The sequence below is a fragment of the Ptiloglossa arizonensis genome, chromosome 10 (genome assembly GCF_051014685.1).
Source record: "Ptiloglossa arizonensis isolate GNS036 chromosome 10, iyPtiAriz1_principal, whole genome shotgun sequence".
NCBI lineage: Eukaryota > Metazoa > Arthropoda > Insecta > Hymenoptera > Colletidae > Ptiloglossa > Ptiloglossa arizonensis.
Window position 1 is genome coordinate 14,522,818 of NC_135057.1, and position 24,060 is coordinate 14,546,877.

At 40.9% G+C, this 24,060-nt stretch overlaps 2 protein-coding genes and 1 long non-coding RNA gene across 10 annotated transcripts in view; 1 reads left to right on the forward strand and 2 right to left on the reverse strand.

The window, feature by feature from the left end:
• Positions 1-20,181, reverse strand: Drat (Death resistor Adh domain containing target). 3 transcript variants are annotated; one of them, XM_076321255.1, is made up of 3 exons: positions 20,047-20,181; positions 3,882-4,607; positions 1-2,705 (listed from the first exon to the last, which is right to left on the reverse strand). In XM_076321255.1, exons 2-3 carry the CDS (start codon positions 4,595-4,597, stop codon positions 2,270-2,272), a joined length of 1,152 nt encoding a protein of 383 aa, XP_076177370.1. In that variant the 5' UTR covers positions 4,598-4,607; positions 20,047-20,181; the 3' UTR covers positions 1-2,269. The 3 variants fall into 3 exon arrangements, with proteins under 3 accessions (XP_076177370.1, XP_076177368.1, XP_076177369.1); XM_076321253.1 differs by lacking the exon at positions 20,047-20,181 and adding an exon at positions 6,141-6,520; XM_076321254.1 differs by lacking the exon at positions 20,047-20,181 and adding an exon at positions 6,141-6,518 and having other exon boundaries at positions 1-2,687.
• LOC143151813 (uncharacterized) lies at positions 16,882-21,328 on the forward strand. Its single transcript, XR_012993434.1, has 2 exons — positions 16,882-17,801; positions 19,933-21,328. It is a non-coding gene; the product is annotated as an uncharacterized LOC143151813 (long non-coding RNA).
• The window catches only part of Hip1 (Huntingtin interacting protein 1), a 10,282-nt gene continuing 7,539 nt past the window's right edge, over positions 21,318-24,060 (reverse strand). For 5 of the 6 annotated variants that reach the window (XM_076321251.1, XM_076321247.1, XM_076321249.1 and 2 more), the window contains 11 exons: positions 23,942-24,029; positions 23,772-23,860; positions 23,485-23,688; positions 23,228-23,408; positions 22,857-23,144; positions 22,535-22,776; positions 22,305-22,457; positions 22,130-22,230; positions 21,830-22,059; positions 21,608-21,771; positions 21,318-21,531 (listed from right to left, as the gene is read on the reverse strand). In XM_076321251.1, the coding sequence (XP_076177366.1) occupies positions 21,611-21,771; positions 21,830-22,059; positions 22,130-22,230; positions 22,305-22,457; positions 22,535-22,776; positions 22,857-23,144; positions 23,228-23,408; positions 23,485-23,688; positions 23,772-23,860; positions 23,942-24,029 (1,737 nt within the window). In that variant the 3' untranslated portion in view covers positions 21,318-21,531; positions 21,608-21,610. The remainder of the gene's footprint in view (positions 21,532-21,607; positions 21,772-21,829; positions 22,060-22,129; positions 22,231-22,304; positions 22,458-22,534; positions 22,777-22,856; positions 23,145-23,227; positions 23,409-23,484; positions 23,689-23,771; positions 23,861-23,941; positions 24,030-24,060) is intronic. The other variant, XM_076321248.1, reaches the window with a different exon arrangement.

Genomic DNA, 24,060 nt, shown 5'->3' on the forward strand with positions numbered 1-24,060 from the left:
TGCAATTTCAACTGGTACATAGTTTAATCAGGAAAGAACCAATAAATTGCGAAGCATTGCGAACGCGCAATACGTAGTCGCGAATTGAAACGTCCAACTCACCAATTAACCATTTAACCAATTAACATTCGATCGATCATCAGTTTTTATTGATTCAACGATGTAACTTTCGAATTTCACAAACGTGAATCGACGAAATGTATAATTTTTACATTAAAAGCAACGTGTTTCACAGTCGAGCCGGCAAACACACTGAACAGAGGGTGGTGTTCACAGGGGACACAATGACACACGGAACGATATATTTATTTTAATAAAAAACGTATCTGCTGTATTATCACCGTAATATAATACAATTACCGCCACGATTAACAGTCGATACAATGACGTGGCAACGTATATCTACACCGCTAGATTATCGCCTAGGACTACGATAAAAATTAAACGAAATGGAAAGGAAAGAAAAGAAAAGAGAAAAAAAGAAGAAGAAAAAAAAATTACGGCTTAAATAAAGAAAACAGTCTTTCGAGGTACAGCGACTTAATAACTGTGATGAGATGCGATTAATTAGTCGTATTTGTAAGCACAGTACAGGAACGATCGATAAACTTATTCTAACTTCGGTTACGTGAGAAAGGAATACTGATGTCTAACGATAATTCACGAAATGCCCCCGACGCGAATATAGATCTAACAATAAGTGTAAACAATTCATCTACGCGTTTCGTTAACGCGACAATCGTTCCTTAGAAATATTACATTATGCGTAAACCGCGAATTAAGTTCACCAGACTACCACGGGTATTTATAAGTACCTCTTCGTCGCGTTAGTACAGTCTCATTCGCGAAAACCGTTGGCAGATATGTGATGCTTACGCACAATACATTTGGGAAACGATTGTTTCTTACCCCGCTCTCTACGCACGATTCGAATATGCTTTGAAACGATCTACCCCGTTTAAATACAGTCTAGTTACGAGTCGTAGCGAGTAACATCGTCTATCCCGTTAAAAATTGTCCAACGACCGTGCAATTCCAGGCCGGTATCTCGTTTCAGAAACATCAAACTATAAACGGTAATTAACATTCAATTGACGTGGAATATTTAACGTTACGATTAATTTTCTGTCCTGGTATACGCGAAACTTATACGTGTACACACATATATATATGTGTATATATATATATATATATATATATATATATTTCCTTGCCTCGCTCGCGTAAACGTTAAGATCTACTCAAGAGGCTTCAACGTAACGAACCCATCGATAGCTCTTGTTCAACGATCGGATAAGTCGCGCGAATGTATTGACCGCGTGTACGCGAATATTACGAACGTAACGCCGCGTACGTATTTTGGATTTGTCAGCGTAAAAGCACGGTTCGTCGCTTCGTCTTACGGTGGTATCGATTCGTTATACCCGATCAAGAAACTTGAGCGTCGAACGTGTGTGTCTCGTCGGTTCTCGCGGAGTTGGTAAAACCTTTCCTACGAGAACTCTCGTCCTCCGTTGCGGGTTGAAATTCGTTCGACGTCGTAAATACGGAAATAATTATCGCGATCGGATTCTATCGGCGAGGTCTTACGCGCGAAAGCGGCCACCGTGACGAAAAGAACCACACGGACGTAATCTCGTGCGTGACCACGAGGCTGTACCGTGATCAACTCGACGAACTTTCTCCACGATATTCCCGTGGTTTACGTGACATTATTGTTTCCTTGATACTTTTCTTACCGTCCTGCGCGGGTAATACGATTCCACGGTCGGAGCCACGATCCCCGTTTCGGTTCCACGTGAACGACAAACACACGGGGACGCGAGAGAAATCCAACCGTTCGGCGATCGTACGGGAAAACGTGGACCCAAAGAAATATTCTCATCGTAGGTTGCATCCGGTCGATAGATACGGGACTCGCGCGTCGTCCAGCCCGGATCGTTCGCACGGTTTCGCTTCGTTTCGATCGGTGTTGTCCGATCGGACGGGAATCGTCGATACCTCGAACGAACGAATCCGCGACGGACGACAACCGTCGACGTTGGCCGTCCAACCGATCGGAGAACATCGGGAAGCCATCGTCCCGTGTACGGCAAATCTCGTACTTCGGTACCGAACGTCCCGACGAAAGTTTCGTTCCCGCGACCGTTCGGCAACCGTAGGAAATCACGGCCCGATTCGTCCTTCGACAATTCTCCCGATCGTATTCGAGCTCTCGTTGCGCCGATCCACGCGGCGGCCAATCGTTCGCGTTCACGTAATCGGTATCTTAATTGGTCGGATAGAAACGTAAAATCGCGCGCCCCTGTATCTCCGAATGGCAGAGCTTGCGCACCACGTTGAGGACCTCTTCCGCCGGGTAGACGGTATGCGGTGGCGGCTCGATTTCACCGGAAGCGACCAATTGAACCAACTCGTGAAGCTGTTCCAGTGTACCGGGCTCGACCGACTTGATGCTCTGCTGCCATTCCTCCGCGCGTTTGCTGAACTTCGGTAACAAACGATCGGCGACCTCCTTGATGACGAAAACCACTCCACCTTTGCTCAGGCATTGCATGCTGCGATGCAGACTTCGCGATGTGGTACCGAAGTCGATCACCACGTCCACGTGACCGCAACAGGCGTCCATGGTGCGCTCGATCAGTTGCTTCTCGTACAGGTCCTCGCTCCACTGGACCACGTTCACGCTGTATTGAAAAAGGAGACTGTTGGTGAATAAATCGAATGGACTGTCAGGTGGACATAGACGAATTGGGGATAACGGTGATCTATCTAGACGGAGAACGTTTGTTCGAAGAATTCGGGGCGTTTTCGAATGATCGATTCACGGTGATTCGAAGAAATTGAAATCGATAACGTTCGAAGGCTTCCACGAGTAACGTTCGGCATCGTTGCTCAGCTTCGTACGGATTCTAAGGACGCTGACGCGATACTCGTGTGTCCTCCACGTGACGCAACACGGAGGAAGAAATCGTATCGAACGCTTCCTCCGGAAAGACATTATCATTGTCCACGGTTAAAGAAACCAAATTGCAATCGATTACAATTGCGCCAGGTGTTGACTCGATGATCGATTATTTCCCTCGTGGATCGTTTCGAGGAACACGATCGTTTCCTTAACGAACATCTCGTTCTCGGTGAATACCACGGGGGTCATCCCCGAGAATCGTAATTCCCCGTGAATGGATCGACGAATCTTTGCACGAACTCTGCGCATCGAAACTCGACGAATTCGTCTCCTCTGTGCTCGATATTCGAAAACAATTGCCGCCTACGTGCGAATCGTGCGACATCGTGCTCGTGAGAACGTGCGCGCAGCTACGGTGCATCCGCGAATGCGTGAAACGTGACGGTGTGGGTCGATAGCGAACGATACAACGTTGTATACAAACCGTATCTACCTTTTTTCCTTTTTTTCTTCTTCGTATTTTTTATCGGATTAAACGATATTTACAACCGTGACGCGACGCGTAAATAAAAATATACGAGAAAAGCCTCCGGAGATACGGGTTTGCATAATACTTATCGTCTGGATGCGTCGTCGTGCTGGAAAACGTTATCGCTTTTATCGTCGATACGGTCGATTTAACCGGGCAACGAAAACAAGACGACTCGGTTCGATAATGGAAATCGTTCAAAGATCAACAACGTGTATCCCGCTACGGAGGGATTTCGCGCGGGTGGTGAAACGCACGAGCGAGAAGCGACGTAGCACCGAACGAAGAATCGAAGACGAATACGAAACTTCGACTATCCTCGGTGTACCACCACGCGTGGCGACGTCGCTTCTCTGTTCGTGGACGAGCGTACACTTCGAAAGCAACCTAGGAAAACCTACGCAACATCTATATCGCATTCGTGGTACCGCTGAAACAACTCACCGTTGAAACTCCTGCGCCATGGTGAGTCCGTCGTCCTTCAACGAGGCGATCGTGATGGTGACGCGGTTCTTCATGTTGCTGAAGTGGTAAGCCGCGATCCTGAGGGCCCAGAGGGCGAGACCACCGGTACCGACGATCAGGATCTTGCAGACGCTGTCCTCGCCCCTTTGTTTGAGCAACGCCTGGACGTGCTCGTGGGCGGCGAACACGGTGTTCATGGCCAAGAGGGCACCGGCTGGCAGCATCGCGCCGACGCTCAGGCTCACGTTATCGGGTAACTTTATTAGGTACTTGAGATCGTGTACCACCAGGTACTCGACGTATCCGTTCGGTATGCCCTCGTACGGATAGAGAATCACGCGATCCCCGACCGCGTAGCCGCAATCCTCCGGGACGTTCGCACCCAGTGACTCGATCACACCGGCTACCTCGTAACCGGGGAAGAGTGCCGCGTCGCGGACACCGTGGTGAGGCAACGAGACCGGGAAGTCACCCTCCAGCGAGACTTCCGTCGCCAGGCTGCTCCCGCTCGAGACAGAGGTCAAACTCGACAAGCTGGGCGAGCGACGAGGATGGTAACAGGCACCTGCGCACATCACACGGATACGGGCACCGTGTGCAGGTACGTCCGGTACGGGAACGTCGAAACTGAACACCCATTCACGGCCCGTTACGCTCGGGCTCTCGATCGACACCTGCCTGCACAGCTTGTTCATTTTCTTCTCTCTGGAACAACCGAAAGACATTTCGTTCAGACACGGTTCCACGACGGGTTCGATTTTCACGCGGCACTTGTACGCGTGGATCTCTTTGTTGTCCGAGGCTACGAACGCGTACGTAACTCGATCGAGAAAGTAGCCTTTCTCACGGTTTCCCGCGTGTTCGTTGCACCTTTTGAGATTACCGTACCAAGAGAGAACGTTCCACGAGTGGAAAGGAGGAAAAAGAGTAACCGATTACGCTTGAGGGTGCTGGGATTTCAGGGCCAGTCGAAGACAGGATGCCACACGAATGGAGAGAAGACGAAAGATGTCCTGGGTGTAGAGGGCGCTAGGATTTAACGGTTAGCGGAAGCTGGGATGTTTTACGAGTGGAAAGAAGAAAAAGAGTAACCGATTACGCTAGAGGGTGCTGGGATTTCAGGGCCAGTCGAAGACAGGATGCCACACGAGTGGAGAGAAGACGAAAGAGTTCTGGCTGTAGAGGGCGCTAGGATTTAACGGTTAACGGAAGCTGGGATGTTTTACGAGTGGAAAGAAGAAAAAGAGTAACCGATTACACTAGAGGGTGCTAGGATTTTACGGTTAATAGAGGCTAGGATGTTTCACGAGGTGGAAAGGAGAGAAAGAGCTCCGATTACACTAGAGGGTGCTAGGATCTTAAAAAAGAAAATGCATTAATAACAGTTGGAACAAAGATACGAGTTACGATGAACTTTGTAATACTTTATAGAGTATACTTATAGTCGATGATGTTTGAGTGATATGTTTGCACGAGTTGCGTTTCTTACTAGACTTTTACTAAACTTTTACCAATCTCTGGCCGTTACTAATTTTAAAACGATGCCCATATTTGTAGATAGAAGATCGACGTCGTTGAAAAATGGAGGCACAACTAATTGTTCACCAATAGAAACGTCGTGCCTTCGGTGATTTCAAATAGCAACGTGAACGAATATTATCGATTCGTTTATACGTCATGATATAACTACTGCGACAAAGCGTGTCTAATCTCATATTTTTCTCATAAATTTCCAACCAACCGTTTGTCCGACTTGTACGACTCTTTTTCTTATTTCTACTTGTAAAACATTCCAACACCTGTTGGTTACTGTTAAATACTGGGACACTTTGAATATTGAATTTGAAATAAATATGCGTTTTATCGATAATTCGATTTGCCTAATAATTTCAAACGGTGCAATTCGCGAGTAAAAAGACAACTCGAGAAACATTTAACGAACAAGGACGGTAGTGCCTACGGATATTGACAATAATAAGTGTAACGCGAGTTCCCGCGTCTATAGTACGAGGCCGAGCGAGCCCAAGCGAAACACGTATGTATAATATTATATCGAAACTGGACGTATCCGTTACAGCTGGTCGTCGTAGCGCGAGAGTCAGCTGTTGCGTACTTTTTCTTCTACACGCACCTCTACCGAGCCTATCGAAGCAACGCTACGCTTTTATCCCTAGCTACGTACGTACTGCACAAACACAACGCTATTAAAACGAGAGAAAATTGAAACACAATGCGTACCCCCTACAAGGCGCACAAGGATTATGCGCAGTGATCGGCGCCACCGTCTCCAATTCCACCGGCATTCTGTATCGCTACAGTGGTTGTTGTAGCAGTTCCCGCAACGATCCTCGACGAGAGGTTACAGTTATTCTTCTCTCGATCGACCGTTTCCTCCTCGACCGGAAACTTCACAAATTCAAGGCTTCCTCCTCCTCGACCAGAACGCTATACCTCGACGTTTACACGATTTCTAAGGCTTCTTCGATCGCGGCGTAAACTCGAATCGATTTCGAGAACGTATCTAACACGATTTTGACAAACGTAGGCAATAAGCAAAAAAGAACGCTCGACGCGCACAAAGGTTCTCAATGATCGCGCGAGACGCACTGGCTGAACGCGTCGGATGCTCGTTCACTTTTATACCGTCACGAGCTTTCCCGGTGAGGCTGTGTTAGTCATGGCAGCAGGAAAGGGGCCGTGGTAGAGGGGTGGAAGAAACAGACATGAGCAGGTACGAGCATTCATGAACCACGTGCAACCTCTGTTTTTCTCTTATAGCGACGCCCACACATTCGTCCAGTGCGTCGTGATACACGCATGAATGAGGCGCAGATAGGCTCTGTTTTCTTTTTTTACGACAATCTGGAAGGTCGATGTCTAACGAGGGTATTTCCAAAAATGGTGCACTCGACAAAATTTGCTTTTCCACGATCGCGGGCCAAACGTTCAAACTAACGCGAAACGTGCGTTAAATTTCATCGTGAAAATATTAGCGAATCTTTTCGAGGATCGGTTCATGTAGAATTGTGCGATTATTTGAAAAATGTTTGTAGATTATAAATCAATAGTCGAAGGAACGACGAAGGGTTAACGGAAATTTGATAGAAACTTTAACAGGAGTTTTTGAAAGAAATATCGAACATTTGGGTACGATGGACAAAAGTTGGTAATTAATTCTTCACCGAAGCGTACAATTTTCGTTTACTGATAGAAAGTAAAGATAATATTTATAATATTTACGTAATGTGTTTTCTGTTCAATTTATTCTGTTCGGGGAGTGGCAGTGTTGCAAAGTTAAATCTCGTTGCTGCATTGAAGTCATCTGTCAATTAACCGAGACGACTAATTGAAGAAAATTGAAATTCAGAGTAGATAACCTCGGTACATTCGAGCTGGACAAGTATCGCTCCAAAGCATGTTTCCACGACGATTCTTATTTTATCCAAAAATTCAGGGCACAACGTTTAAACATTATAGACGAAATTCCTTCATTTCGAACATACAATGTTTCCAATGGATAACAGCTGAGATTGGTTTATTCGGCATAAAGATTAGCGTTTCAAAACAGCTATCCACGAAATCGTATTTCATTCATCGACATTTGGAATCTTTGCATAACGATTATACTCGTGAGAAAGTAAAGAACTTGTTACATTTTCGTGTTAACGATAGTTCTCACTGGAAGTGTGGAAATACACCTACCATTGGCCAATAATGTTACGTTTATGTAACGCTAATAGGTACACGTTATAATTATTATTTTTTATTCTAGAAGCAACACGAGACCTAGATGATATTTAATTCAGCAGTCGCCTCATCGATTAGATGTTCTATTTCTGAAATATGTACATACAACTCAGTAAGTAGGAAATCAATACTGTACAGACACTATAGTTATTTATAGGTGTTTATCTTTCCAATAACAACATGCAGATTTAACGAATATTATGAATGAGATAACGAGATTAACTCAAACGTGATAATCGATATTTTGAAAGCTCCTCGTACTATACAAGTTGTTAGGGTATTAAATATAGGCTTTTCTTTTCATTTCTGTTATTTAGATCATTTCTTTGAACACGATATTGCTCCGAATTTGTTTTATCTTATCCTAAGAAATTGATATTTAAAGTGTGTTATTCAATATACGGAACAAGGCCGTCTAGATAATTCAATTTTCTATCCTTTTTGATTTACGTCACTCGTATACCTTGGAGCTTGAAAAATAATAATTGTACAACAGGTGTCCGTGCACAATTTTTCATTAGGGACAAAAATAAATCTTTGTTTCTAGAATAACTGAATAACATTGTGTTATTTTTGTTTTCATCGCATCGAAGTTACCAATAATTTTAAGAATCCACGTGTTGGTTGAAACTGTACGTTAGGGTGGACTTTAGTTATACCTTAAACCAAAAAAAGAAATTTTCAAATTTCAATGAAATAACCGATAATCTCGCCAAAATTACACTTTCCCAATTAATACGCTTAATTATTTTCTATGGACAGGTTTGCGGAAAGTCGCTGTTGGAAACGTTGTAGTTGCAGGTATTTCGAACCTCTCAGAACCCATAAGGCTCGTACTTACTTTGAAAGAAAGTTGCCGATGCTTTATGGGTTTGTCCCTTGAAATAGAAACTGTACAATAATATACTCCGAGCGTTCGACAGTGCATTTGTACACGTTAAGTTCCCGAAGACGACCGAAAAATATGGGTCCAAACGATGTTCAAATATAGACGAAGTTAATACTTCGTAGCTGAAAAGTTTGATAGCTTTGGATATTCTGATAAACGTTATGTCGATACAAACGATGTACAATAACATTTTGAATACAGAGAGAAAATGATGATTATCATTGTAAAATGATATTTCGCGAAATTAATACCCAAAGTAAGACATTCGTAGTGAGAAATGGCTCGCACGCGACAAAGGACAGCCCCACTTACCAATTTCGACAATTTACGCTATACTCGCAAACACGCACGATTAATCATCGTTAATTTACTACATGCTCCGTGACACGTACGCCTCCTTAAATATAAGTGCATGCGACCTCTTAAAGATCTATATTCCTTTGTTTTGATGGGCATAGTGCGCATCTGCACGTCGGTATGTTTACTACCGAGGAGCCGCTGACATCATTCTTATCAATGCAACGCTGACCCTTTGACGTATGTTAACGACCCATCGATGTGGTCTCACATTTATCAACCATTAAAGAAGCCTGTGAACAAATTATTGTTGGATAACTCAGATAAGCTGGCACCCTAACGCGACCGAGTTGTGCACTCGCTTTCGGAGTGCATCGTATTGCAGATTGTTGCATACCACTCGACGGATTCTGATTCCCTTTAAATTGGATCTCACAGTCGATAACGATAACGTCGATAGTGAACAACGATTCATAATATTTTCAGTGAAACGTAAACACGCGCTCTCCGCGTGAGCCGCGGATTGTAAACATGTTTACTCGAAGGGACTCGGCCGATGAAAAATATTCATATACATAATTTTTGTAATATCGTCCCATTGGTATATAGTACGTAAATAGACCGCGCATCTGTAGCTCGTCTCTACGAGCAACTATCGTCCCCGATACGAAATTACAAACGTTCCTGATTATAACAGCTGCCATCGTTGAACGAATATCGACATCTAGGTTAAATATTGGCACGACATTGTTTCGCGTGTACGTTACACAGTGATGGAAAGTAACTTTCAAGAGTCACTGTTCGGTCATTCTTCGAGGAATCATCATCGACTACAAATGTTTCTTCAATCGAAGTAATTCAATCTTAATTAATCTCTCGGTCTTGGCTCGTACATAGGGATAATAAAGTTCGATCAAAGTTCAATAGCCCGATCGATCGATTAACCCCTTGACTACGATCGACGTCTACGGGAGCTCGATTTATCGGTCGTTACCGTGCGACGAACGCCCATGGGCGTTCGGAGTGTACGTATGCTCGCTACGCGAGTAGATTTTCCGCACACGGTGCACGTCTTGCGGAAAAGTCGTCCGCAGTGGGAGTTAAATCGCCGGGGAGCTCGTATCGTGCAAAATATGGTTCCTCGCGAGCGCGTAAGTACCATTTAATTCAACACCTGCCTTGTGTGAACATTTTTTTCAACGCGACAGCGCTAAAACGGTTAATACTTCTTCCGGGTGAAGGAACATCCGAAACAATAACAACGACGACGTTCAACGATGAGTAATGATATTTAACCTGTCTCGTCCTTGCAGAATTCCACTTTGCTCGTGTTACAATTACCATTATCGCGGGCACGGTAATCGAAATAACTATTCCGTGGCTCCAATTAATCGTAATCTTCGACAGCTTGTAACCGTGCGATGAGAAGGTTAATTAAGAGGCCAATGAGAACGCGTAACAAATTAAGAGGCCAAACGCGATGCAATCGCCGACTACGCGATCCAATCCATTGTTTGTCGTTGAACAAGACCGCGATGCAACCGTTTGACGGTAATATTAAACGATAACGAACGTCGACGCCTCCATTTACACTGTTACCTAAGTAATTCGTTTCATTTAGTTTTCGTCTATCGTGTTCGTGGACGTAAACACGGTTGAAAAGAAGGTATCTCTCGGACTTGGTAACAATAAAATACAAAAGGGAAGCTGTTGCTCACGTGTTAGAAAACAAACGTTAAAAGAATTTACCAAGTGTCCATCGGACAAATTTTAAAGCTCTCTAGTTGTGAAAAAAAACTGTGTGTAAACACAAGATGACTCACCATCGTCGTTCTTATCTACATACGTGTATATATATATAAAGTTTCTAACCACGTGGAACATACGGTCCGTTCGGATCCCGGAAACATCTTGCTTCGTGCAACATCGACATGACGTCTAACAAGACTACACACGGAACGTCACACAGCTGCTCGAGAAATGATTTCAAGCTCAGTTTAGAAGCGTCCTTGCGTGCTTCGTGTAGTGCGCAAAGTACATTTTCTTTCGTACGAGAAAATGTGGATTTCATTTAAGAGGAAGACCACCTTTCGCACCGAAAAGGAACCGATACTTGGAAATTTATATTTATAGTACTGGAACATTTAACGCGAATGCTCCACAAACGCGTTGAATGCACTCTGAACGTTCTTGTTCAATTTTCATAAAGAATTGTCGATGTATATAAAAAATATAAGCGTCCTCGAAAAATTGGAATTATTAGAAACTGGACGAGTGTCGCTATCGTTGAATGTTCAATTTTTTCGAAATATCGGTTCGTTTGGAAACGGCAAGCTTTTCGATGGGAACGTCGATACAAAAACATCCTGCAACGATAGAAACTATTGTCGCGAATATAAGATTGAAAGTTTAAGTCGATCGGGTGTTTAGCTTCGAAGAAAAGTTACCCAGTTTGGAAAAATCTGTTTCGATTCAAAAAGCGTTCGAAGTTTAAGGATTGGAGCGCTATGGTGTCGAATAACAACCGCAACGCCTGGACACGGTTCACGGAAAACGTTGTATTTTCGTAAATATATCGAATTTCGTCGTAATATTTTCGGGCAGTGTTCTCGTAACGTTGAACCGCAAGGTAATGCAGAACGAATGAATCTTTCTGTCGAATTTTTTAAATCGGAAACTGCGATGGGGTTCCATTGTGATGAACCGCTCGGTGCGTCGTTGTTGTCGGAGTATTTTTGAAATCATGCGCGTATCACGGGCCCATTAGTTGCTAATTTACAAGGAAAATGAATTTTTACCGCCTATGCAAAAAAACAATTAGCTGCATTACGATCGCGTCCTTGGTTTCAAGGAAGAGCAGTGTTACGCGACTGGTGCCGCGTACGGAAATGTTTGTTATTCGCAGAAGAGAAAAAACGCACCGTTACTTCAGTCTTGTTCGACATTTCAATCGTACATCGATCGTTTATTGATCTTGCCCCGAACAAAGTAAAGTTCTTTTCTTTGTCTCTCTTTCAACAAATTCCTGCTTTGTCTGACTTTCGACCAGCACACTTATTGCCTCTGGGCTATATTTATCGTCCCATAGTGGATAGTTTTCCCTAATCGACTATTTAATTGTGGATTTAATAATTCGGACAAATGGAAGGACTTCTGAGTAATACACTCGGTCAACAAATAACACCGAGCCGCGATGATAAGTTCGGGCATTAGTCAACTAAACAAACTTCTGAATCAGTTTTCAAAAGATATATTCTGTTAACCTTCAGATTAGCACATCTGTTTTTCCTAATATCTCGCGCATACAGAATTGTGTTAATATGTGTCAGACCACTAACTTTGTTGATAAATAATAAAACGATTATTCGTTAAATAGTGGAGTAATCTAGTATTAAAATATCACTTCATTGTTTCGTTGTTGCGAAGAAGTTAATTTACGTCCAAGTGTATACACAAAACGTTCCATAATAGACGGTGGATTTCAGAAGTAGGTGATTCTACAATACACGCAGAAATGAAGCGAGAACGTACAATTTTTTTGTAGAAGAAAATTGATAAGGCGTGAGTGTTGATATGAATTTTTTTTCGAAAACAAAAGTAGGTTCCGTAAACAAAATTTGATTCTTGATTTATTTTCTCATATAGGTGCACCTAATCTCTTGGATCTCGTTCGTGTCGTTTACTTTCAGATACGTTGAGAACGAATGCAAATCATCGCATCGAGATCACAATCGGTGATGTCGCGTTAAGATTCGTCGATACGTCTCGTCAAAAACTAATAAATATAACAATTAACGGCTTAAAAGAGAAGATCGATTTTAACGAGGGGATTAAGCTTCGAAATAAATAGCAATTAAATTTCTTTCACGACGACGATCATTCACTCGGGAAGTGTTATATCGACACTTGAAAAAGATTCGATCGGCGATACAGATTACGCGTTACTTTCATTCGGATAGCGGAACTCGCTCGGACTAATCCACACCGAACGAAAAACTACTTGCACAACTTCGCGTAGCTGAAATTAAAGTTATGCACAATCTGTCTTTCACCGTTATAGTTGACGACACCGTCGCGAACAGGTGTTCGTGGAAAGAGATCCAGTTAGAAATCTTGTGCAATAATTACGGACAATTTTGCCGTGCAGTGTGTCACTTTAGACGTGCACGTTTCCATCACGTGATCGATTCAGCGGAACGCATTGTCACAGCAGGAAAATCTGCACGCTTCGAAACTGTAAACGTTGTTAACGTATCAACACGCGCGATTTTATTGTCAGCCAATGCCCTCAAACCGCAACGCAACGTCCACTCGACAGGAAACGCGTGAAAGTATAAAGGAGCTAAAAGAGTTGGAAGATTCGATAAAATTTATCGTGTGTTAGAATTAGTTGAAAACGGGGCTACGAAATAAATATCTGTATCCTGTTACGAACGAACGACACCGATCTATCCTCGATGGGGATTTTCAAAGAACAAAGAAGTCCACGTGACGCATCCGACGACGCTAGTCGAAACAAAGATTTCTTACATAGCTTATCAAATCGCAGAGCACGGTAGCTTCTGCTGCATCGACACTGCAAAAATAGCTCCGATCCATGATTATCGATGCGCGTTAAAAATATCGAGACAGCTCACACTTTGTGCGCACACGCACACTGTTTACCGCAATATCTATAAGAGGTTCAATTTCTTATTTTCAATTTTTTTCACCTAGTTGTATCATTGGAAACGTATCTGCGGCCTTTTTCTTTCGCTACTCGAAAACACGATTTCTTTTTTTAAAGGCGTAGCGGTTCGTGGTTTTTCTACGAACCTGTAAATTGAAATGTTCGAAGGTTTTTTTCTTTTCCACGTTGTACACGATCGAAAGTGTCCGGTTCGTTGGCAATCCGTTCTGCCACGTAGTGGCTTTTGATGCTGAAATTTTCATCGACCGATCGAAGTATACGCGACAAAGGGAACGCTGAGTCGCCATCGTCGAGGAAATTGGAGCCGTCGAAGAAAATTGCGAAACGTTTTATATTACGAGATAAAAATAGTAGACCAGCTTGGTTCGCGAAAAGAATTTATTAGAAACGTATGGAGATTATACGTGAAAAATTCAATTCCGGCACCTATTGTTTCTCTTCGTTGCACATGCACTTTTCCTGCTAGGTGTTACGAATATTTTAAAATGGACGTTGAACGACTCGCAGACGCCTTTTGAATTTGCACGCGGTATTCTTCTGTTCCTCGCGATACACATGCATAAATCAATCGCACGAAGAAAAATAAATCGCACCACTTTATCCCACACCGCCACTGAGAGATACATACGTGTATACGTTTCCATTCCCGCGATTCAATCGTACGTATATTGTATTCAAAAGAAAACAAGTGCAAAAATGACAATCTTTAATCTTCAAAGGGATCGTATACGTAATCTATCGTATCGAGAAACGTTTTGCTCTTAAAACTATACTTTTTGGATCGACGGTGCGAAAACGAGAGATCAAGTTCGCGTGTAAACTAATATAAATAATTCAGTCGTCGATCTTTTACTAAACGACGTTGTAGAATTAAATATGCATCTGTTCGATTTCGGTTCCGTTTTTAATGAAAAACGTTCCTCAACTCCTTAACAAAAACAAATACATCCTACAATGTTCCAAACGTAAAATCGTCTAACTTTCTAAGCGAGAATCTGTCTGAAAAGTATGAAAAAAAAAAGAAAAAACAAAACTTCCTCATAAAGTATAAAAATCACCTTAACCTAGATCCATTAAGTACGGCCCTGTAGCCAACAGGCAGCTTTTCACTAGAAAAAAACCTATTTGGAAGCTTATGACCAGGAAAGAGTACACATCGCTTAATAATCCTCTCGAGTGTGGCTCGCGTACTTACCTCTCTACGCTTATGTCACATAGAGCGATATAAGTATGCACGCGTAAATAAAGAACTTCTAACGATACTCGTAAACTCCTGTAACGATGGTTAAAATTAAATATTCCCTGTTCGTTCTTATTGTGCGGGATAAAAACGTGAACCATTTATAAATTCAAATGTTAACAACTATATAAAGCTCGCGTCGCGTACACCCGTTGGTCGTAAGTTCGTTCGGGTCTTCTTCGTTGGAGAGGATAAACGTACGAGTACGGGTACGATCGTATTTATCGATTCGTGGTGAAAATCATGATCTCGTTGGTCCTGTGCGTTGTTCAGAATTTTTCCCGTCGAGGGAAAAAGGGAAAACGGTGCTTTTACCGTGAAATTGATGTACATAAATAGCGAGGAGCAAGCCGGTGTGACTGCATCGGTGTAACGCAAAGAGGGGGAAGTCGGTCGATGCCGTGGAACCGTGGCACGCTGGAATCACGTGCACATCAGCAGGCATCCGCGTGTTCGGCCGACCCGATCCGCTCGACACGCTCTCGCCGTTACCGAGTGCTATGCCCGCCGTGTTTTGGGCCATTTTGATCCCCTAACGCGAGTACCGGACAGCTTGCAAAACTTCATCATGGATATCCTCATTTTGCGCGCCGGCCGATTCACCACGAGCACTTAGAACGTCGTAATTCAATCCCCGTCCAGGAAAAGGCCGATTATCCTACTGATTGTCGATTTAAAAACGTTTATCACGGACACTGAATTGACAAATCGTTCGCGTTCTTCCTTTCCGTCAAATTAATGCGACAAAGGTCACCCTTTTATCGCCGCGATCGCGACGAGGTTGCATGTTTTCGTTGTATCGGATAATATATCGCGTTCTATTGTATTTAATGGTAGATTTACAACGCTCGTAATACGGACGATTGTAACAACCAAGTTACGACGGATTTCGTTTCTAATTCGCGTTTCTAACTCGTCGCGATGTGTAAACTGTACTCGGAGGATAATTGTGCGAAATCGGTTATCAACGATTGTAGCATAAAGTGAAAATGCTAACTTCTTTTGTTCAATGTTTCGAAATTCTCGAACTTCTCGGTGTAAGAATAATTAAGCACCGTGATCGAGACTGCTTAGCTTCGTGGCTCGAGGAACAAACAGATCGATTGTAAATTATTGTCGCTTCCTTGCTCGCGACTAGTATTTCTTTAACGTATATTTCACGGGTCCACTGACTCCGTGACGATTCGTGCGTCAACACCGGGGAAAGAGTACGCGCGTAACAAAGATACACCACCTGAACGAACTTTACATCATTGCTGAAGCATGTAGAGTGACGGTTGCAGCTATTTTCGGTCGTTCGAACACGTTGTTGCTCGAAGAGAAATTTGAACCGTTACAAATTATCAGCGCCTACTCGGAACAAATGACTGTTTCGTTTAAGGAACGACACATCAGGTGGTCGTGTTGTTCACTTTATCGGTTCCACTTGACACGATAGTTGTGCCCCGTGGAAACCGAGAAATCTATCGATGTAATCGGAATATGAATCGACACCGACGATAATCTTGTAGGTGAACTCTTTAAAAGACGTGAGCTACAATTCAACGAGGATACCTATTACGTAGTACGATACCTTTCGCCACAATACCATGACTCGGAGAGATTGTCGAGCAGGTTTGTGCCGCGTAGAAAAAACTGCACACCGCGACATAATTCTGATAAAATGTATAGGTTAGACATTGTTCAAGAATTACGTCCTGGCTTGCGACGTCCTACCTAGTATCATCTCCTGTAACATGAAAAATCTAGACAAATGCCACGTTACTGTATCTCGACGAAATCGTTAAAACGGAACACCAAGAGACAATTCTTGTCGATGTATACGATAAAAATGTAACGTCTAATTAAAAATCGCACAATCGAATCTTGTAGAAATGTCGTGGAATGAAACTACAATCGACGAGGCTGGTCAATAGCAATTGGCGCTATAAATAGTGCTCGATTTCTGTTTAGAGGTTAGACACCGACGCAAAATGATAACAAATCCCAGCGAAGGTATTGCGCAATGGGCATGCGCAAGAAATTATGCGCATCTTGTTCGGCGCATAGGCAATACGACGCATCGGTAGCCTTTAGAACGTCAATCCCGAGGATGGAGAGAGAAATTATAAATTTGTTCCAGAGTGTCTTCGAATGGCAATATTTCTTTGGTTCACGAGATGGCTTCGTGAACACATCCAGTCCAGTTCACCGTGGGAAGATTTCTGGTGAAAGAAAGCGTGTACGTCGGAGGATCTCGTTCTACACCGTGAAAACGAAACGCATCCTCGATATCTCCCTTTCGACGATAAATGAAGCATGATTGACTTTCAATCATCCAAGGTCTCGCGTAATGTACGTCTATTCGTCACCGAATGACGTAACTTCGTTGCACGAAGGCTCGTTTCGTCTTTTTCAACATTTTTACAGTGGAATCCTTGCACAATGGTTCGCGGTATATCTTTTCATCGTACGAACAGAAGACACCATTGTTCAACGATACGTTGAAATTTTCGTTACACGCGTGTATTCGCTGGCGGTGACATCTGTTTGCACGTTTGCACGAAGAATACGAAATAACTTTTAATCTCTTCACGGATGAAAAACGAAGGTGAGGGGGAATCGGGGTTAATGTCAAGTTTCCCTGCACGATTTAACTAATAGGGCGAGTTAAAACGATGAGTTTCGATATTATAGTTACGCACACAGGAACCGGTAATGATAATCATTGAGGTCGGAGATGTCGTTTAACGATAACCAGTGACGTCCTAACTAGCACGTTTCGTTTTCTGTTGCGCTCGTTTCGCGCAAACGTGTTTCAAAATATATACATACGTACGGTGAAAATATTGTTTGCGCGGGTTGATTGAACGGACGTGTTGGTTTAATCTGAATAAGATAGATGTCGCACAAATTGTTAATTAAATTATTCAGCCTTCGGTTTTACGAAGGATGATGAAGACATGTAGGTCAATCGGCAATGTTGCCATTCGATCGACCGTACATCCGTTCAACGAAGAAAAAAAGATTTCTATTTATTCACGCTGGTGAGAACAGGTGAGATGAAATTCGAAAACATTGAATAAACTCAACCACTCGTTCGGGTTACGCAAGCCAAAACATTCGTTTTACTTTTCAAACGAACGACTTGTTATGGAATCTCCAAGTTCATAGAACCAGTTTGGTTAGTTACCACACAAAACGGTATACCGTTTCTTGTAGTCGTGTAATAACACTAGATTTCCTATCTTACTTATTTTCGAATTTACTACAGACTTTTAGCGTTTACGACTCGTTATTGTACGTACAATGTTCGACAACGTTCTATTTTACAAAATTCGGTATGGAAAGCACAATAAATGTCAATAATAAACCTCCATTCGGCGTTCGATTTGCAAAAATACGTATATATTTTCTAACGTGATTATTAATTAATGGAATAAGTAATACAAACGTCTATTTGGACTCGCGTATACGTTAGCACTATTTAGTATTATATTTATGTAATTGATAATTCGATTGTAGAATCGGAACACATTTTAAGATCGATAGTAGTCGATATCGAGATAAATAACCATATGGGAAAATTAATATACTGCCTAAGAAGTCATTGTGGACAACATCCATCGCACCCCTGTCGACGCTATTGTTTACCAATTTATGAATTGTTATTCTGGAAAAGTCAACTTGTAAATTATGTGTGCTCTTCGTGTTTTCTGCCACCATTATGGTGTCATTACTCCTCTGGGCGTGACTCGAGCACGGAAATAACAACCACTTCAAGGCCGATATCATTGCGTACGAACGTCACGAAGAAGCCCAATCATGCCGAATAGGTTATCAGGATGTGTTTTTCGTGTATATGTACGAGATTAGAATTCAATGGAAACATACCACAGAAGAATCTAGCGACGTGTCTTCGAACTCGTTAAATAAATTATAATTAAAACTTTCGAGACGATTCCAAGTATGAAGATATTCCACAGTGGCCATAGTCGTTCGATGAAACGAGATTTCCAAAATCAAGCCTGCAAACAATACCGACGACGTAAATAATAGACAAACGTAAAGACAGTGGGATATTGCAAAAGAGTAGTTTTGTCGGATGAAAATGGTCGTTGCGTCCGCCAACATTAATCAGTCGACGACCTACCGCAACACTAGAAAGTTGCGACGAGGTCTGAATCCGCTCCGGCTGCCAGAAATAATTAATGAACCGATTAAAAAGACCACGCCGCGAATATACGTCTAAGAAAGCGACTCATGTGATTGCTTATTCATGATCTTCACTTGTGTATAACGTCACACCATAAATTTAAGTTTCTTTTATGCTTTTCTTCGAAACTCTTTCGAGCGAGCGTAGATTCGCCACAGCGCAAGCTCTACTTTTGTTTACACTGTCAAACGTCAATGAGTGTGTCTAATAAAACGCTCGTTTGTGAAAGTATCGTAATAACGTATAAAAATGCACATTAATCGTCGCGTATTTTGTCAACCGTTGCACTTGCAGTTATAATTTCGAATCAGCTGTTCATAAGACTTCGCAAAGATGACTTGTTTCGCAACGTTATTGACAGTGTCGGTTACGCTATGGTGTAAACACACATTATCTGTCGTTGTCAATAACAATCTTTTTTATTTTATTGTCGAGTGTAAGAATCAATAAATCCGATAATTAATAAAAGATAAATCACGGATTAGTAAGATTTAATTGATTTGATATGAAACTAAATATTGCCATAAAGATATGGATTGTCTTTTTAATTGTGAATTTATCTAATTAGTTATAAAGAGAGGTTAATCGTAACTTATAAATAAACTTGTAGGTTATTTTATAATCACCATTTAGATAACACTGTTATTTACGAAAGGATTTGTAAAATACTAGTACAAATTCAACAACATAGTTTTTTACAAACTGCAATGTCGGCAAAACGTCAGCAGAAATGTTCGAAACGAGGTTACCATCCGGAACAAGTCGTAAAGTAGTTATCGAAATATTTTCTCGGAAGATGATCACGAATAGACTTACTAGCTTCCTGTAAAATCACGATTCGTTTTACTTCAAAGGAAAATCAATTTATCGTATAAGCATACTCGTGTTCTACATAAATTACATGCATTTAATAGGCAAAAACACTTAATTACTAGAAAAACTTGAATATCGTGTACAATTATTATGTCCTAGATGTTGCAACGCCTGTTTCGATCGGTCTTTGCTAAGGGACATCAATCTTTTTCAGACTCGAATGCAAAATCGTAAGCAAGCGCTACGAAGAACGAAACAAGGCTGACTCCTCACCTTATGAGTTAACCCTTTTGACAGCGTCGTTGATGATCTCTAACAACGAAACGAGGGCAGCAGCGTTTTCACGATACAAAGGTGGTCAGTTGAAACTAGCACGAAAACTCGAACACGTAACCCGTATAGTCGCACGACAAGCCTTCGTAGTATTCTGATGGATTTGCCGTGGAGGGCATATTCGTGTCCAGGGAGGGCGCTTCAAGGGCAACCACCATCGCGCCGACTCCGAAAAGTCTGCAAATCCAGCGTCGAACTGTAACCCATGGAAGGGATGCCATCGATCGTACACCCTGCACGGGGTCCATAGCCTGTAAGTAGCAACTCCTCTATCTCATTTTATATTCTTTTTAACGCCCAGACTAGTGTTAGTTTTACGAATAGAGAATTCCAGAGACCTCCGACGAGATAATTTGTTACCTACATTGTTACCGTTCCTGTCGTTCGAATACTCGCATGGTTTTCTTGTACTTTCAATTCAAATGTATAAATTTCTTATACCGATTTTTATTCCGCTAAGTATAATTTTCTAAAGCATCGTGATTTACATTATAATTTAAGCGGAATTTATCATAAAAAATAATGATAACTTTTAAATACCGATCGTAAACATTTATCGTCTATAACAATTTCCGTTTTACCTACTGTGATATTATCGTGTCTATTATCGCATTACATATATATATATTAGTTGCTTCCGTCGATAGGAGATGGCGCTGTTATTATCATTGTTATTATAAGGCTCAAGTATAAATGGGTGTAATGCAAATTACATTATGCAACGCCGAGAACCAGGTGTGCGCTGAAAGCAAAGGTCGCGCACAATGCACCATCTAATAAAAACAATTCATCCCTCAGAACATGTTCCGAATAATGCTTGCAGCAATTCATTCCCCAGTTAGTATTTGCTGCGAAGACAAAAACATACGCCTAAATGCATTTTCTCATTGCATGTTCAAATTTACCCCGTGAGGACATCTGAGTGAACATATTAAATAAAATTATTAATTTAAATATCATTTTTCACAATTAACAGTGTGAAAAGGAACAGGGGGACATCGAAGATTTGTTAGAACACCCGATGTAAATCCGGCTTTAGACATTATATTATATTTGTCTGCACTCGACCAGCTTTATATTAATGGAAAATTTATCTTGTATAGTTTATCCCTATAAACATTTAATATTTAAAGATATAATAAGGATATAACAACATTTCTGTAAGATAAAGAGAATCATTGTTATGATTTTGTGTAAACATTGAATAACCATTAAAAATGAATAAAATGTATTTATTAAACATTAAACATGCAAATATTACAATAATTCTTTTTGGACAATCCAAATAGACCTTCTTTTTTGTAATATATTATTTTATAATGGAATTTGTTTACTTTCCATCTGTAAACATTTTGTTCAATACTGCTTGATGTCAGTAACACATTGTGATGTTATTGTGAATCTTGCATAGACATTAATAAAAATCTATAAACGATAATTGATATCGAATTATTTACAAACCAGTAAGTGTACTGTTCACTATCGCTTAAGTAATACATACTGATCATTCTTTTTCACCTTCAAGTTGATAATGATAGCGACGTAAAGCAGCTAAGCGTAATCTTTCAGTCTCCAAAGCTTGCTCCAGTTCCAACACACGAACTTGTGCCTCCATTTCTAATCGTTTAGCTTGATGTAGACTCAACCCCGAAATGTCTAAATCATCTGAAAACATTGAAAATATTCATATTTTGTGGTACTTAAAAATGTTAAGTATAATTACCATTTTCTTCGACAAGTTGACTACAATTTTTAGCAGTTGCAACGACGCTTCCAGTTGCTTGTGTTACATCTCTCGATGCCTCGGAAAGTGCAGTCAAGTTACTGCTATTTCTATTCGCTTTTACTCTGCTTGCAACTACCAATTGTGCTGTAGACGCAGCAATTCCTTGTGACGCTACCACTAATTGTTCAAATTTACCTTTTCCGGCAACGACTTTATCTGCAGCTTCCCTATACGCATAAACAAATTTTATAGTCGAACCAAAAAAAAAAAAAACAAAACCAAATTATCTACACTTACAATAAAAAATTAGCACCCAATGCAACCGCTTTTGCTGCTGATATAAGTCCTTCTGACCATTGGTGATTACGTTTATAGAATTCGGTTGCAGATGCTGTACCCTAAAGTTAAAAATATATGTCTGTATTTTACCCATTTATAAATTGAATATTAATAGCAAAAAGATATAGTGTACCTTTCCTTGATCTACGATTTCTGCTTGCAATAATCGTGATTTTTTAACTAATTGTCGTATACATTTCATTAATTCTGTACACGAATCTAGAATTTTTCCGTTCACTTCTAATTTTAATCCAGAATCCGCTGCGCGAGACTTTGCCAACATGTCCTGATCGAACATCGTAAAATAAATAATTATACATAGAAATGATTTGTTTATTAGGATAAAATATAGTATACAATCACCTGTATTCTATTGGCAGCTTCTTCTATTGCTTTATCCATACTTAATAGTTCTGTCTCTACTAAGCTTCCGATAACTTCAACATTGCCTTGTGCATTGGACAATGTAGCAGCAAGTTCGCATATTTTTTTAAATTGCTGTTTTACATCATTGATTTGGCCCACAGTCATTGGAGATTTTTCTTTTATATAGTTAAACATTGTTAAAGATAGTAATCCTAGCTGTTTACATTCATCGGTCAATTCTAGAGGACAATAAAATTTAAAATAACATATGTGATCTTCCTAATGAGTTTTATAATTTTTTGACATTTCTGTAACTTACTATCGCCCAGTGCGATATCAATAGACGTGTTCGATGTAGATTTGGCATGAATTAAATAAAGACCCAAAACATATGCAACGTGTATTGCACTTTTCATGAGCATTTTTCCTTTCGTTGTATCACACACATAACCAGTATATGTTGCATCTAAAGCATCTAACGATTTTAAGATAGATTCTTCCAATCGTTCAAGGTACTGTGGAGTGCAAGTTAGATCCGACATTGCCGGATTATCGATAGCGCTCAATGAATATTGTATAATATCTTCTGCTTCGGCAATGCAATTTACTGAAATAAAAGTACAGATTTATATCAGATACATAAACATAAACTACCGACGACTTTATTATCAAACAAATCAAGACACTTACACAACAGTTCGTACAACATAGTGTCGGCATGCAAATTCATTTCATTACGGCATTGCTCAGCTTCAACTTCTAACTTTTCAATCTTTAAATCTAACTCTTCCTTTTGCGCTAATAAATCGTGTAAATCGCCCTCCAAAGACGTTTTTTTGGAAGTTATAAAATCGATTTTGGCAATCAACGCCTAAAATATTACATTTTTACCGAAACGAAATAAAAACAAAATATAAACGTAAATCCAGTAAAAGAAAAGTATTAACCAAGTTTTCAGCTTTGGTAACATTTAGTTGTTCTTTTACATCGTCCAAATCCTGTTGTGCATCAACGGCTTTTCGAACTTCTTGTTCAGATATTGCTTGGCCTTGTATTAACTCGTCAAGTCGGCGTTCTGCCTCAAGGGTTCGACGTTCCGATTTTTCGTGCGACATTTTTAATACTCCAATTTGTTTGTCCACTTCAGCTTTCTGTATTGTACAAAGTGATACCCTCAGTGAGTATGCAAATTTCTCTATCACGCTAAAAAGTATAAAAATCAAGATGTTCCTACCTTTCTAATTAAACCGATATGTTCTTCTCTTAATTTTGCATATACATCTTTTAGTTTCTGAAATTTCTCTTCTAAAATTTTATACTTTTCTGTAAAGAAAAAAACAATTAGTATTAGATACGTCTTTGAAAACATTGTTTACAAAACGAACAAATATAGCATGCAACAACCTTCACTTTCATGAACTTTCACCATCATGTCTGCTTTTTGTTTAAGAGAGTCCTGATTGACCTGTTTTTCCTGTTCGATTTCATTGCACTAAGAAATAAAGGAAGATCTATGTTACACA

What these genes read in the sequence shown, in the direction of transcription:
- Drat (XM_076321253.1), bottom strand. Translation starts at nt 6,205, where the DNA reads ATGCCGGTGGAATTGGAGACGGTGGCGCCGATCACTGCGCATAATCCT. An exon ending in CCTTGTGCGCCTTGTAGGGG is followed by an intron (nt 4,608 to 6,140) that starts GTACGCATTGTG and finishes CGGTTGTTCCAG; the next exon opens with AGAGAAGAAAATGAACAAGC. An exon ending in ATGGCGCAGGAGTTTCAACG is followed by an intron (nt 2,706 to 3,881) that starts GTGAGTTGTTTC and finishes ATTCACCAACAG; the next exon opens with TCTCCTTTTTCAATACAGCG.